This window comes from Elephas maximus, chromosome 6 (genome assembly GCF_024166365.1).
Source record: "Elephas maximus indicus isolate mEleMax1 chromosome 6, mEleMax1 primary haplotype, whole genome shotgun sequence".
In the NCBI taxonomy this organism is placed as follows: Eukaryota; Metazoa; Chordata; class Mammalia; order Proboscidea; family Elephantidae; genus Elephas; species Elephas maximus.
In genome coordinates this window covers 62,512,998-62,529,938 of record NC_064824.1, presented here as the reverse complement: position 1 = coordinate 62,529,938, position 16,941 = coordinate 62,512,998, and the positions used below count along the sequence as shown (strand labels likewise).

Genomic DNA, 16,941 nt, shown 5'->3' with positions numbered 1-16,941 from the left:
CAAATAAATGCTGAGGTATGTAAGAAACCAGGCTGTATGAAGATGGCATTTTATGCTAATACTATATCAAATTAGGTAATACCATTGTACAATGCAGGACACAGTAATGTGGGGTGGAATAGTGGAGTGTCTAAGAGAAGGTGAGTTACTGTTTTTGGCATTGCCTTTTGGCTTATAAGCTTTGTAAACTTGGGCAAGTTCTTTTGAAGTATGTGTTTGTATCTGAGATCAACTCTGAGCTGTCTGCTCTTCTGGCCTTAGCTTCCTCATCTATTAAATAGCTAGTGCCTACCTCATAGAGTCATTGTGGGGATTAAAAGAAAACTAAAACAATACTTGGCACATATTGGGTGCTTGCTTTCATAAATACTGTTAATAGTCATCATAATAGTTACTTTTGTAATTCTTAATACTCACTGAAAGCTTGATATGCATATATTTTGAGTGGCAAAATTCACTCTCATTCTATCAAAATATTGAACAAAAGTACTAAATAAATGTAAGTTTAGGAATCAAATCTACTACATCTGTAGAAAGAGATGATAATAGAGAAGCTCAATATCATCAGTCTGAACATGTCTAGGGGCCAACTGCAGAACAGACCATCAGTTGCTCATGTGCAAGTTTAAGTTGAAGCTAAAGAAAAAACTAAAGAAAATTTAGAAAAGTTCATGAAAGCCAAAGTACAATCTTGAGTATATCCCACATGAATTTAGAGACTATCTCAATAATAGATTTGATGCATTGAACACTAATGACAGAAGACCAGACAAGTTGTTGGATGACATCAAGGACATAATACATGAAGAGAGCAAAAGGTCATTAAAAAGACAGGAAAGAAAGAAAAGACCAAAATAGACGTTAGAAGAGGCTTTGAAACTTGCTCTTGAACATAGAGTAGCTAAAACGAATGGAAGAAATTATGAAGTAAAAGAGCTAAACAGATTTCAAAGGGTCGTTTGAGAAGACAAAGTAAAGTATTACAATGAAATGTGCAAAGGCATGGAGTTAGAAATCCAAAAGAGAAGAACATGCTCGGCATTTCTCAAGTTGAAAGAACTGAAGAAAAAATTCAAGCCTCAAGTTACAATATTGAAGGATTCTATGGGCAAAAAATTGAATGACACAGGAAGCAACAAAAAAGATAGAAGGAATATACTGGGTCACTGTACCGAAAATAATTGGTCTACATTCACCCACTTCAAGAGGAAGCATGTGATCAAGAACTGATAGTATTGAAGGAAGAAGTCCAAGCCACATTGAAGGCATTGGCAAAAAACAAGCCTCCAGGTGTTGATGGAATACCATTTGAAGTGTTTAAACAAACAGATGCACCTCTGGAAGCATTCACCAAGAAATTTGTAGTCAAGCTACCTGGCCATCTGACTGGAAGAGATCCATATTCGTGCCCATTCCAAAGAAAGGTGATCTGACAGAATGCAGAGATTATTGAACAATATCATTGATGTGGCACAGAAGTAAAATTTTGCTGAATATATCTCAGAATTGGTTGCAGCAGTACGTTGAGAGGGAACTGCCAGAAATTCAAGCTGGATTCAGAAGAGGATGTGGAATGAGGGATATCATTGCTGATGTGAGATGGATCTTGGCTGAAAACAGAGAATACCAGAGAAATGTTGACCTGTGTTTTATTGACTATGCAAAGCCATTGGACTGTGTGGATCATAACAAATTATGGATAACATTGTGAAGAATGGGAATTCTAGAACACTTAATTATGCTCTTGAGGAACCTGTGTATAGGCCAAGAGGTAGTTGTTTGAACAGAGCAAGGAATGGATTAAAATCAGGAAAGCTGTGTGTTAGGGTTGTATCGTTTCACCATACGCATTCAGTCTGTATGCTGAGCAAATAATCTGAGAAGCTGTACTATATGAAGAAGAACACGGCATTAGGATTGGAGGAAGACTTGTGAACAACCTGCGATATGCAGATGACTCAACCTTGCTTGATGAAAGTGAAGAGGACTTGAAGCACTTACTAATGGAGACCAGAGACTCCTTCAGTATTGATTACACTTCAACATAAAACAAAAAACAAAAATCCTCACAGCTGGACCTATAAGAACTTCACGGTAAACGAAGAAAAGATTAAAGTTGTCAAGGACTTCATTTTACTTGGATCCACAATCAACACCCATGGAAGCGGCAGTCGAGAAATCAAAGGACTTATGGCATTGGGCAAATCTGCTGCAAAAAAAAACCTCTTTAAAATGTTAAAAAGCAAAGATGTCACTTTGAGGACTAAGGTATGCCTGACCCAGGCCATGTTATTATCAGTTGCCTCATACACATGAAAAAACTGGAAGATAAATAACAAAGACTGTAGAATTGATGCATTTGAATTATGGCATTGGCAAAAAAAATTGAATATACCATGGACTTCCAGAAGAACAAATAAATCTGTATTGAAAGAAGTACAGCCAGAATACTCCTTAGAAGCAAGGTTGGTGAGACTTTGTCTCACTTACTTTGAATGTTATCAAGAGGGACCAGTCCCTGGAGAAGGACTTGCTTGGTAAAGTAGAGGGTCAGCAAAAAGAAGAAGACCTTCAACGAGATGGATTGGCACAGTGGCTGCAACAAGGAGTTTAAACATTGCAATGATTATTAAGATAGTGCAGGACCAGGCATGGTTTTGTTCTGTTGCACATAGGGTCGCTATGAGTCGGAACCAACTTGATGGCGCCTAACAATAACAATAACATTCTATAGTGCTTTATTGTTATCCTTATTGTAGTAAAGAAAAAAATTATGACAAAATTTTTTCTTTGGAAATAAATGACCAATGACACAGTCTAGGAGAATGCACCTTAGGCCCAATTTTCAACAGTGGGAGTTTAAGAAGTACGTATTGGCATTGGGTCTTCCAGGCCCTATGCAGACTTAATTTCCTTGATCCTCCCAGCAATTGCCACAATTTTTTTATCCTCATTTTTCAGCTGAAAAAATTAAGACTCAAGTCACAAGATTAGTGAGCAAGAAACTCATTTATAATAATGACAAAAAAGGATGAGCTAAAGTTAGATTTTGAATCACTGTCTAAATTAACTATGAAGGATAAGGTGTGGTCAGTACAAACACTTGACAGGGATCGCTAAGAACTCTGCATGTCTTAAGTATGATTGTCATCTCTTTAGCATTTTAGCTCGTTAACTGTAAAAAGTGTATGTAAGTTTCATTTTTCAGAGTCAGTTAACTTTTTGGTAACAAAAGTCACAAAATGCCACATTTTACTCTTCATGATTTTCACTGAAAATTTATAAGCTTCAATTTTCAAGTGTTCCAAAGGTGCTCTTTCACACCTTAGCAGTTATTTATCTGTCAAATATATTTAAGCCTTTATTAAAAACAAAAACAAAAACAAAAACGCTTTGCCATTGAGTCAGTTCCATCTCATAGTGACCCTGTAGTACAGAGTAGAAGTGCCCCATAGAGTTTCCAAGGAGCCTAGTGGATTCGAACTGCCGACCTTCTAGTTAGCAGCTATAGGTCTTAACCATTATGCCACCAGAGTTTCTTTAAGCCTTTATAAGGTAGGTATATTGCTCTGTTATAAATACAGGGCTTCACCACTGTTTTGACTGAGAGACGCATCTTAGTGCTTGAAAAGCTCTATAAACTCATTGCCATCAAGTTGATTCCAACTCATGGTGACCTCACATGTTTTAGGGCAGAAGTGTACTTCATAGGATTTTCAATGGCTGTAATCTTACAGAGGTGGATTTCCAGGCGTTTCTTCCATGGCACTGCTGGATAGATTCAAGCTGCCAATCTTTTGGTTAGTAGTTGAACACAAACCTTTGTGCCACCCAGTGGGGGTTGAAATAGCTCTATAAACCCCCCAATTTTTTCAAGTTTCAGAGTCTCCTCTGACATGCATCTTGGTCTTTTCTTTCTTTCCTGTCTTTTCCATGATCTCTTGTTTTCTTCATGTATGTTGTCCTTGATATCATTCCACAACTCGTATGGTCTTCAGTCACTAGTGTTCGGTACATCAAATCTCTTCCTGAGATGGTCTCTAAATTCAGGTGGGATATACTCAAGGTCATATTTTGGCTCTCGTGGACTTGCTGTGATTTTCCTCAGTTTCACCTTGAACTTGCATATGAGCAATTGATGGTCTGTTCCACAGTCAGCCCCTGGCCTTGTCCTGACTGATGATATTGAGCTTTTCCATCTTCTCTTTCCACAGATGTAGTCTATTTGATTTCTGTGTGTTCCATCTGGTGAGGTCCATGTGTATAGTTGCCGTTTATGTTGGTGAAAGAAGGTATTTGCAATGAAGAAGTTGTTGGTCTTGCAAAATTCTATCATTCGATCTCTGGCATTGTTTCTATCACCAAGGCCATATTTTCCAACTCCTGATCCTTTTTCTTTGTTTCCAACTTTCGCATTCCAATCGTCAGTAATTATCAATGCATCTTGATTGCATGTTTGATCAATTTCAGACTGCAGCAACTGATAAAAATCTTCTGTTTCTTCATCTTTGGCCCTAGTGGTTGGTGTGTAAATTTGAATTAATAGTCGTATTAACTGGTCTTCCTTGTAGGCATGTGGATATTATCCTATCACTGACAGCGTTGTACTTCAGGATAGATATTGAAACGTTCTTTTTGACGATGAATGCAGCACCATTCCTCTTCAAGTTGTCATTCCCAGAATAGTAGACGATACGAAAGAACGAACAAATCTGCCTTAGAAGAAGTACAGCCAGAATGCTCCTTAGAGGCAAGGATGGCGAGACTGTGTCTTACATACTTTGGACATGTTGTTAGGAAGGATCAGTCCCTGGAGAAGGACATCATGCTTGGCAGAGTACAGCATCAGTGGAAAAGAGGAAGACCCTCAACAAGGTGGATTGACACAGTGGCTGCAACAGTGAGCTTAAGCATAACAACGATTATAAGGATGGCTTAGGACCGGGCAGTGTTTCATTCTGTTGTGCATGGGGTCACTATGAGTCGGAACTGACTGACGGCACCTAACAACAACAAACCCCAAAACTAAACCCATTGCTGTTGAGTCGATTCTGACCCTATAGGACAGAGTAGAGCTACCCCACAGAGTCTCCAAGGAGCGCCTGGTGGATCTGAACTGCCAACCTTTTGGTTAGCAGCCGTAGCTCTTAACCACTATGCCACCAGGGTTTCCAAAAAAGCTCTGTAGGGTGACGTAAAAGAGCATATCATACTTGCCAATCATCTAGACAAACCTTGGGGTTTTCTTTGAGAATCTTACTCCCTGTTCATATCAGTTATAAAGTTCTGCATATTCTTTTCCCTAATCATTTTCAAAAGCAAGTGCCATTTCTTCCTTGAAGCCTGCCCTCATCTCACCCCTAATGCATAGTATCTTCTACTATGTATACTCACAGTACTTGGCATTTAATCTGTATTACATTAATGTAGTCCACCACTGAGTATGATTTTTTAATTTAAAAGCCTGATATCTCTATTTCACTGTGAGCTAGTGAACATATCTCATTCAACAGTATGTGTCTACTGCCTAATACAATGCCTGGCACATAAAAAAAGTAGGTACTTAATGATTTAGTGAAATTAATTGCTTTGGGTGTGGCAGAACCCCAATAAGATTTTTGAGACCAGATGTGACATTTTGTGATACTCAAAACCTAAATGGAGAAAAGAAACAAGGAAAAGCCAAATATAGATAATAGCCTTTTGAGTCTATGTAGTTCCTGTGGGCTTTGTTATTGTTGGCCTGCCAAAAAGTGGCTCAAGGTTAAACCAGACTCAATCTTTACTTCACAAATGATAACCACTCTCCTCCCTGTGTGAGATTTTTGTTGGTGGTTTTATTTTAGAAGACCATGATAAGCCTTACTGGATAAGGATAAGGATCAAAGTAATACCCCTGAACTAGATCTGGTTGTGACTTTTTATGCTAAGTCCATTTCCCCCCTCCCCCCCAACTACCATTATGAGGGGTTGTAGGTTTTGAAATTCAAAGTAGTGTCTAGTAGACACTAGAGTTTGTAGTGTCTCTTTTTCTCTTGAGGAATATGAGCTCACCATGCATATAAAACACACTCAAGTGTAAAGCAGTAAAGTAACACTGCTTAGTAGCAGCTTAGATAATGAAATGGGAAGTTTGTGTCTGAGTTGCTGAGGGTCTTCCATTTTGCCTCCTTACTGCAGTGATCTCATTGTAATCTAGAAATTTCAAGTAGTTCCTGTCATGGTGAATGTAGTGGGGCAGTCCATGGGTCACGGTTGAAGAACACTGCACAGGGTTAGTAAAGCTTGTTAAAATGTCAGGCCGGGAGGGGCTTCATTAATTGTGAAAACTCAGATTAGTTTTAATATTTCAAGCCTTGTAGTCATTTTTTAGTGTTTCATTCTTTATGTAGACTTTGTTGAAAATTTTCTTGTTTGCACCGTTTTTAGCTGTGACCCTCCTGCAACCAAAAAAGTATTAGAATAACTTTTTTAGCTATTCTAAGAAAAAAGATGAAGTGGTTATTAAAATGTTGATATACTTTGGTGCAATGATTATTGTTTAAATGCTTATAATTAAAGAAATATGCTAACTTACACACATATTTTTAAAAATATAAATGTTTGAAACTTACATGTAATAGTTTTATATTCCCCTTATGTTTAACATTATTATTTAGGTTGATTTTAAGGTAATATTTAACAGTGTGTGACCTCAAGGATAACCGAAAGGTCCACAATACAAACATCTCAGCTGTTTAGGAGATGAAATGTATAAATATGTATTAAAATATTTTATTATAATAAATTAACACTTTGGGACCAACTCTGACTTCAAGATTATTTTTTTGAGCCTTGTATAATATGTTCAAATTGGCCCGTTCACTAATTTTATGAGTAGCATAAGTAAATTTAGTTCATCTACATATTTATGTACTTTAAATAGACCAATGTAAACAGTTTCTTATCTGCCATATGTTGAACTGCTTTAGTAAAGTAAAGACATAACTGCCTAGTCAACAAAGATGGCATTGAATTGCACTGTTTTGGAAAAAAAAGTTAAGTGAACTAGATGCCTGTTAATCTGGTTCTTTAAATATCATCAACAAAAGTATCAGAATGTGTGTCCAAGGACAAAGGCGGAGTTTTCTAGGCTTCGATTGGTTGCTGCCCTGTCCAGTCCCACAGCCATCCTTAATTGGCTTTGGGGAGATGGGAGTCACATAAGCAGGGTGACATTTATTACTTTCCTAGTTGTTTCTTTGCACTGAGCACTGAGATTCCCAAAAAGTAACTGTAAAAGATTTCTTTCATTTCGTCCATGATCTACAAGAGGGAATCATTCTAAGAAGGGCAGGCATGAGTTTGAGTGCGAGAAGAGTCACCCTGCCTGCAATAACGCCAATAGTTCTACAGAAAAGGGTATGTGACTCCTTTTTTCTTTTCTTCTACGTGCTCCTTTACTGTGTGTTTATTACTATGTGGGAAGCTTTAGTTACATATTCTGGGACAGACTGTAAGTCATTGAGGCTGTAGGTAATTAAAGGATGTATTATTGGAATCGAACTCAGGGAAAAAACAGTGCTTCATTACAACCTTGCTGTAGTAAAAAAATCTCAGTTTAAAAGCAGCTTGATCTCCACTTCAGGTCATTGTGATTTCGGAACTGTGTTGAAGCTTTTTCTTTTCTTTCTTTCTTTAACTTCAGGCCTGCAGGCCTTTAGTTCGATAGAATCTGCTTGCCATTATGTTTTATATTTGTTTACCAAGGAGCAGTTTCTTTGTTTCGCTATAATTCATAATACATCCATCTTCATTGTTGAATGGGCTGTATAATTGTTTTCCTTTTTAAATATATGGCACCAGTTTAATGTCCTGAAGTTTCTCCCCATTTCTATTGAGTTTCGGCCTGTTTGCTTAAGAAAAAAAAAAAACCATTAAATTCCCATGTGAAAAGGCTTTCTGGTAATTCTAATGCAGTCACTCTTGTCTATGAAAAATATTTTAGCTATTAGTTTTTTGTAAAGATTATTTTCATGTGTTACTTGCAACATTGCATTTTATAAGGTAACACAAACACCCTTTAACATAGCTGTGTGAGTAAAACCGATACACTAAATTTTTCTTGTAAATACACCACCTGAGAACATTGCACTGCACTCCTTTAAGAATACGTTGCATTGAGAAGGAAAGCACCAACCTACATTTTTGGCAGTATGCTTTCTGAGTAGTCGTCTTGGTGTCATAGAAGCTGTGATGTTTATTTCCATTTTCAACTTTAATAATTAACTGTTAACTCCATAAAAGTGCATTCCATTTAGTCATGTTTTAATTTATTTGAAACATGACAAATCTAACAATTAAGGCTTTTTTTTCTTTCAAAGCAGTGTCTCTTTTTTTTTTTCTTTAGTTTTTAATTAATTTTCTTATGCATCTGGAACATTCTGATACTTTCGTTTATGATATTTAAAAAACCAGATTATACAGTAAAAAAAAAAAAAATACAGTAGGAGTATTTAAATTGGCATTAGAATAAAAAAGCTATATGGTAATTTTGCCAGGATTTATAGTTCATCTTTCTTGATGCCTTTTCTTTTATCCATATAATTTTAGCAAACTTAATTAAAAACATTTTGGTTTGGGCTTGAATCTTTATTTTAGAATTAGGTTTAGCAGAACATTGATCATGATGATACAGGTTCTCTGACTTACTGGGTATGTGAAAAGGTATATTGACATATATCAAGTCTGTATTCCTATATTTAATTCTTTCTTATTCAGTTAATATCAGTGTAGATTGACCAAGGCACTTTCATCATGTAGTTTTTTTGGACATGCAGGTTGGTGTGGTAGAAAGCATATTGTCTGGGCTCTCTGTTTACTACCTGTGTGACCTTGGACAAGTCGCCTAAACTTTCGGAGTCTTTAAGGTCGCATCTGTAAGATAATAGCTGAGGGGTTTTCATTAAATGATCTTTTCAGTGCTCTTTATGTCTATAATTCTATGAATCAAAGAATATATTTTATATTTTCACAGTTACAGTAGACTGTTTAAACCAATTCTTATCATTTTAGACAGTGTATGAACCCCTTGCCGTCGAGTCAATTCTGACTCATAGCGACCCTGTAAGACAGAGTAGAACTGTCCCATAGGATTTCAAAGGAGCGGCTGGTGGATTCAAACTGCTGATCTTTTGGTTAGCAGCCAAGCTCTTAACCACTGTGCTACCAGGTCTCTTCAACAGTATTATAACGTTAGAAAAAGATGCTATCATTTTGAACAACTTTGAGCTGTCAGTCTAGGAGAAGTTGATATGGGTAAAACTTGGCTAGAAAATAGCTTCAAATAACTTCAAGCACTGAATGGTAAGTAGCAAAAAAGACTGCTCTGGAAAACTGATTATTATTGATGTTAAATCTGAGCTGCCAATGGATAATATCATTGTGATTTCTCTTGGTGTTTTAAAATAAGCTTCCATAAAAAAAAAAAAATTTTTATAGGTTCCCTATGTAAGTTAAAGTCCACACTATTCCTTTTCAATGAGTATACGTATTAAATGTTCATACAGTTTAGCACATCATCATTTGCTGAAAGTGCTTATGCTATTCCTTGTTCCTGACATTACAATCCCCAGAGAACTCATTTGTCTTTTCAATTTCTCTGAAAATCTTAATATTTCTTTTTTAAGGAATTGGATAAATTTTCTGACTAAAAAACATCCATCTGGTTTGATTACACTATGACTGAATTTTTTTTTTTTAGATAGGAAAGCAAACAGGAGCATTATTTCAGACTTGTCATTTTCTGTATACAGCATAATTTAAGATGATCTTACAAATTGGTACAAGCATTTCTTGAAGTATTTTGGGGGACAGATTCTCATTTCCCCAAGAATGCATGTGCTTTTTTCCACAGGTTTGGCATAAAGTTTTCTCACCCTGAATGAGTGACTCTTGTCAGGATAATTTACCAAATGGATTCCTAATCACTTGAAAGGCCAAGCGCATGTCTGAAAATGCTCAATAGTGCTTGGAAGTAATTTTCTCATCAGCTAGTGCATCTATCTAAACGGCCACAAGATTTTCTTGTCAGTGGTTGGGAACTTGAATTTTAAACATGGTTCTTAACATGAGGTACTTTTATAACTCACCAAATACTCTTTGATCTTTGAGTAACAGAGTATTTTGTAGAATCTCCATTAAGTAAATTGGAAAAAAAAAATTGCCTTTCCCTAATTCTAGTAGAATCTGATTTCCCTAGCTTTAATGAGAAGGTTTCATCACATCCCCCAGAAGTTACCATATCCTCACCAAATGTTCTGAATGAATCCTTTTTATGTCACAGTGTTTTTGTTAGATGACTACTAGGTCGTGCTTTTTTTTTTTTTTCTTCCTTTCTTTTTTCAGATGGAAGACTGAATCTCTGGGGAGTTGAATGACTTGTGCAAGGTCACTCAGAAGGTCATCTAGAAGCTAGAAATAGAAATAGAATCTAGATCTTGTACTTAAGAGTGTTTCTCCTAGATACATGTTACCTACTGAAATTAATATGTTAATGAAATTGCCTTATGGTGTGTATAATTGCCATTCAACTTCAAGTCTGGAATTAGCTTAGGCAGATCCTGCCATCTCTCTCTGCACCTCCACCAACTCCCATATGCTCTAGTGTAGATATCATTTTATTCAGAAAGCAACTGTAAGCATCAAAGTGAGTGCGAGTGTGTGTGTGTGTGTGTATGTGAGTATGTGATGGAAGGACAATTCATACCCAAGGCTCTAGATTGGTACATGATATCAAGAAACTATTTTAAGGCCCCAGAGAGATAACAGAAGACTCTCAAGCATTATAAAGTGTAACTTAAGTGCAATATGAAGTCCATATGCTTTTTATAGAAAGGCTGCAAGGTCAGAAGGCCTGATGTCTCCGTATTATGACTCTATCGGTAGACATGCTTCTGTGCCTTTATCAGATTAACATTGTTTTCCAAATTATGTTTGCAAGCGTTCCTGTGTTTATTTTCCACACTACAATTATGCAAGTTGTTTGTAAGTACACAAGATCCTAAAGTGTCTTCTGAAGTTTCAGGGAGAAATGAGATGATATTTAGAATATATTTTTCTTAAGATTCAAATCCTTTTGTAAATTTTAAATTCATGAATATAATATGGAGCAATGTCATTTATCAGAAGATTCAAATCCCCATTCACCGAACAGTTTGTTATGTCTGCTTCCTTCTTCATACAATGAGAATCATTGCTGTGATTTTCTCAAGACGATTTTATAGAGTGAAAGAATACAGACCCTCACCTCACTGTCTTGCCCAGAAACTTTTTAAACACGTACAGAATCAGTCCAAACCTAAGCACTTCAGGGCTTAGAGGCCCTTGGGTTTCCACAGCTTCATCTTATTCTCCCTGAAGTGTCCATTCCAGCACTGCTTTTGTGCCCCAGTGGCATTTAACATTTCTGTCTCTGTACTTCTGCTTCTGGTGTCGTGCTCTGTGACTTATAAATGCCATGGTCCTGTTTGCTATCCCAAATTCTGTCTATTGTCTAAGTCTCATTTCAGGCCGAGGTACCATTCCAGAGTCCTCTAAGACTGTTCTCATTGCAGCTCTCTTAACCGTGTCTTGAGTTAGCATCAGTGGGAATGCTACTCATTTGTCAATTCAGCAACTATTGCCCCATGGCATCAATTTTATTGTGACCTTTTATGACATTTAAGTCTTCCTAGCTATCCGTAGATATGGATCTTATGCTTTTTGGCTTTTCAAATTTGGCTTTTAGTCTTCTCTTGTGTATTGTGTATTGTGTGTATCTTGCACCATCTAGTTTTCTAAGTTTGTCTTATTTTTTTTTTTTTTCATATTGCAACCAAATTTTAAAATACTAAGGGAAAGGATCTAATGATAAAGTGCTTTACAGTTAGAGGTAGAATTATTTGCATATAACTAGAAAATCAAATGACAGTGAATCAAACAGGGTGGGAATTTATTTTCCTTTCACTTTATAAGAAGAGTAAGTCCAAAGCTAATGTAACAGCCCTACAGTGTCCTCAAGCAACCAAGCTTCTTCTTGCTTTCCATTCTGTGTATGTGTCCCTTTTCCTTTTATGTGAAAGATAAACGCGAAGTCACCAGCCATCCTGCGCACATTCCTGGCATAGAGAATGGGAAGGACTGAGGGCATGTCAGCCAGGTCTGTCCTATGGTATGCATCCCTAGAATAATCAACAGTTCTGCTTGCATCTCATTGACCAGGATTATGTCACATGGCCAATCAGGATACAAGGGAGGCCAGAAAATGTGGGCCTTGAGCTCAGCACACTGCCCTACTCATCAGAATCAGAGTTCATTAGGAAGAGAGGAAGGATGGCTATTGATGGGCAACTAGCCATCTCTACTGCAAGTGCCTTGAACATATTAGGCACTCAATAAATATCTGTCCCTTGGGTTTTTATTATTGCATACCAGTTACAAAATCTGATTATGCATTTTTGAATGAATATATTCAGTTTCTTTTGTGGGGATAGTAGAAGGTGGGGTAGGTGGGAAGAGAGCAGACTGACCCAGTAAAGGAGGGTAATGAAAGCCCACAGATGGTGGCCTGACTTTAGGTGACACACTTGCTTGAAGGTGGTACTGAAGTGGTAACAAATATCATTGTTACTGTTTATCTGGAATTCTCATTTTTACTAAAACTTGATTTTCTCCTGCCCCTTTTAATTTTTATATAGGTAAACTTAGTTGCATACTCATTCAGGAATGGCGTTAAACTGATGAATGGTTTTTGTATTTTCACAGAATATATTCTTTCTTGAGAAGCAAGTATTTAGGTCTGTGGTATAGTAGAGCTCGTGTGTTTTAGAGCCAGGAAGCCCCCTGCATTTGAGCTCAGCTCTGTAACTAGCCGGGAGTAGAACTTTGGGCACATTGTTTTGAGACTTTCTGAGAATCAGTTTCTCTGTCTCAAGGATAATGATGCTTCCTCACAGAACAGTCGTGAGGATTAAACAGGATAAATATTTAGAAGTACTTGACACATAGTAGAGGCTCAACAAATGTGAATTCTTTTTCTTTCTTTCCTTTGAAATGGTGTGTTTTACTAGCTTCATAAACACTTTAAAACCTCCACACTAGTATGAATTTAGATTTTTTATGTCCTGTCCTACTAAGATGACTATCCAAAAATTTCTTTGTAGTGAATGAATTAAAAAAAAAAAAAAAAAGGTTGTCCTTAATGTAATGCAGCCAGGAGGAGAGACAATATACCTTTCAAATGTGTGTTCCCTTTCTGTAGCTTTAGGAGATCTCTTAGATTGAACTTTTAAAAAGTAATCCAACTCTTGTCTGCCATCAGTATTTTTCTTTAATTTAGGAACATAGATTTAAATAAAACAAGATAGATGGTTAGATTATTACTCCTTTCAATATCCTAGGGAGTATCAGGCAGGGCCATCTGTGTTGTATATTTGAAAGAGGCAAATTGTACCTATGTTAAGACATTGTTTCAGTAGACAAGGGAGGAGCCAGTAGAATGTTAGCTATGCCATGGTACAGGGAGTGCACACAGTTTGTACTACTGTTAGTTGAATAAAAGCAGTTTTTGAAAACACAAGGCTGTGCTCTTTAGATACTGACCTGCTTTTTGTATTTCCTTCTCTGCATTTGCCTCTTTGTTGCCTTCACTTTGTTTTCCCCAGGCTTCATTCCTTGTGGTGAAAGGCCGTGCACTCAGGGCCCACCTTAGCCTTGTCCTTTCTGCTACCTTATCCAGCTCACCTTGCTGTTGTGGGCAATTTGGTTTACTCCTTACCCTCCACAGATATCAACACTAATAAAACAGCTAAAATATATTCAGTAGCGATTATAACCAACCAACCAGCCAGTTGCCATATAGTCGATTCTGATTCATGGTGACCTCACCTGTGTCAGAGTAGAACTGTGCTCCATAGGTTTTTCAGTAGCTGATTTTTCAGTAGACTGCCAGGCCTTTCTTCCAAGGTGCCTCTGGGTGGACTCAAACCTCCAACAGAACTTCCAGCCTTTCAGTTAGCAGCTGAGTATGTTAACTGTTTTCACCACCCAGGGACATTCTCATTAACCCCCAAGAGCCTAAAGATGGTGGATAAGCCTTTTTTTTTTTTTAATTGTACTTTTGATGAAAGCTTACAGAACAAACTAGTTTCTCATTAAACAGTACACACACTGTTTTATTATATTGGTTAACAACCCCATGGCATGTCAACACTCTCCCTTCTCGACCTTGGGTTCCTTATTAGTGGCTTTCCGGCCTTCTAGTCCTTGCTGCTGGGCTGGTGTGTCCCTTTAGTCTTTTTTGTTTTATGGACCTGTCCAATGTTTGGCTGAAGAGTGAACCTTGGGAGTGACTACATTACTGAGCTAAAAGGATATCTGGGGGCCATACGCTCAGGGTTTCTGCAGTCTCGGTCAGGCTGGTAAGTCTGGTCTCTTTTTGTGAGATAGAATTTTGTCCTACATTTTTCTCCAGCTCTGTCCAGGACCCTCTATTGTGATCCGTGTCAGAGCAGTCAGTGGTGGTAGCCGGGCACCATCTAGTTGTGCTGGACTTAGTCTGATGAAGGCCGTGGTAGTTGTGGTCCAGTAGTCTTTTGGACTAATCTTTCCCTTGTATCTTTAGTTTTCTTCATTCTTCCTTGCTTCCAAATGGGTGAGACCAGTGAGGTATCTTAGATGGCTGCTCACAGGCTTTTAAGACCCCATATGCTACTCACCAAAGTAGAATGTAGAACATTTTCTCTATAAACTGTGTTATGCCAGTTGAGCTGGGTGTTCCCTGAGACATGGTCCCCACAGCCCTCAGCCCAGTAATTCACTCCCTCAGGGAGTTTGGATGTGTCTATGGAGCTACTATGACCTTGCCTTGTACAAGTTGTACTGGCTTCCCCAGTATTGTGTACTGTCTTATCCTTCACCAGAGTTACCACTTATCTATTATCTATTTAGTTAAGCCTATTTTTTTGGATGGGGAAAATGAGGCTTGGAGAATTACATGTTTTACCCAAGTACACTGCTAATAAATGACAGAGATAGGACGGAGATCTAGGTCCTTGCTCCGCCTGGCATGGGACACCGCTACTCAGAATCGTTCTCCATGTTATTTTGTGTAGTTGCAATACTTTTTTTTCCTCCCCTGTAGTCTACTCATTGGACAAATCCCACCTTTTCTGCCTACCTGCCATTTGCCATCCTAGCTATTTTTTCTTGCTGTGTTTTCAGTCTTGCCTCAAAGATAATAGTGACTAGACCAACATGTCAGAGCTTAAAGCTCAAAGGGGCTCTAGAGGGTCTTTTGGGACTTACTCATAAATGCCTTATTTTGTTAACATTAATGGAGTGCTATCAGTTTGCCAGCATTTTGCCCATTTTACAGCATGAGGAAACGGAGATTCCCAACTGAGAAGCTGGTGGCCTAAGCTCTGGACACAGAGCAGGCTTCAGAGTCTACCACTCTGTTTTAAGCACCTGGACTGAGTTCCGTGAGAACACGGGCCGTGCCTCGTAGTATTGTGTAAACTGCAATGCATAGTCCACGTCTGGCAGTGCAGGCGGATTAAAAATAACTGGGCTGATTAACGGTCTCGGACTCTTGCTTGAGGCAATCTGCAGGGCTGGCCATCCTGGCTGTGCCCCAGCTCCCCAAGCCAAATCTAGAAAATCAGAATCTCTTTTTGGCAGAAAAAAAAAAGAAGCAAGACTTTTGGTAATTTCAGATATTAAATCCCCTGAAGGGATAGAGATTTTCCACCCCTGAAGAATATTGGAAATGCTAATTCCTAAGACAGTTCCAAAAGAGGAATTCAAAAAAGTTTTTTGGCAAAATCAGCATTGTCAGAAAGTGGTTATATACTCCTAATGGGTGGTATGTGTTGGCCATATACACTTCAGTTATGGTTGTTAAAATACCAGGCGTATTGTTTCAGTTTCAGAAGGGAGATTACCTTTGGTAGTTCTGTCATGATTTTAAGAAAGAATTTGACATCACTATTCTAAATTCCAGGGACAACTTCCAGCTTGAGCCCTAGGAAAGACTACCGGTGATTTGACTTAAACATACAAAAAAAAAAAAACCCTTCCTATTGAAGTTTAAGATATAGAAATCATTTATCTTAAAAATTGAAATGTTGAGCTTCTTGGATCAAGTAGACACATGAGGGTATGTTGACATCTCCTGTGTGAAGGGGAGATGAGAGGGTAGAGAGGGTCAGAAGCTGGCCAAGTGAACTCAAAAAGAAATAGAGGAGGGAAGGAGTGTGCTGCCTCATTAGGGGGGGAGCAATTAGGAGTATATAGCAAGGTGTTTATAAATTTTTGTATGAGAGTCTGACTTGATTTGTAAACTTTCACTTAAAGCACACACACAAAAAATTCAAATATTAAGGAATTTTTAATAGGTGTGAACTTTATTACAAACCTGTAAATATATTAAGCAGGAACTCCATTTGGTTAACAATGTTAAAGTTGTAATTTTCAAAACATTTTAAAATTGTACTCGCTAGAAATAAAGACCCCCTCTGCTGGCTGCTTCAGTACATGCAATTTTTCTGGCTAGTTACTCCGAGAAAAATAGAATAAGAAACATTTTGACATTCAAAAAACTAGGTGCTATGGGAGCATATACGTATACTTATGCTCTAGTTTTTAGTTATCTAATACTTTTATCCAAGATGTCATGCAGAAGCAGCAGCTTAAAGTAGCATAAAAATTGGATGAGCTGAGTAGAAAGGACAGAGAATCAGGTAGAAGGCCAGAGATGGAGTTCTGTGGCTGACCAGCTGGAGAACCCTGGTCAAGTCAGAGCCCCCCAGAGTCTTGACTTCCACATTTGTAACATGATTTCAGTGGATGTTCTTCAGGAGCCCTTCTAACCTTTGGTATTTTATGACTCTTAATAGTATTTTTCCACTTCATACACACACA

The 16,941-nt window shown here is 37.8% G+C and overlaps 1 protein-coding gene across 3 annotated transcripts in view; it reads left to right on the top strand.

Annotated features, from left to right (window-relative positions):
* Positions 1-16,941, top strand: part of GRB14 (growth factor receptor bound protein 14) — a 135,263-nt gene that overhangs the window by 59,315 nt on the left and 59,007 nt on the right. The window contains exon 1 of one of the 3 annotated variants that reach the window (XM_049887324.1): positions 7,105-7,401. The exons of the other annotated variants lie outside the window; for them this stretch is intronic. Within the exon in view, the coding sequence (XP_049743281.1) occupies positions 7,339-7,401 (63 nt within the window). The 5' untranslated portion in view covers positions 7,105-7,338. Of the gene's footprint in view, positions 1-7,104; positions 7,402-16,941 lie in introns of those variants that run through there. 3 annotated transcript variants of the gene reach the window in all.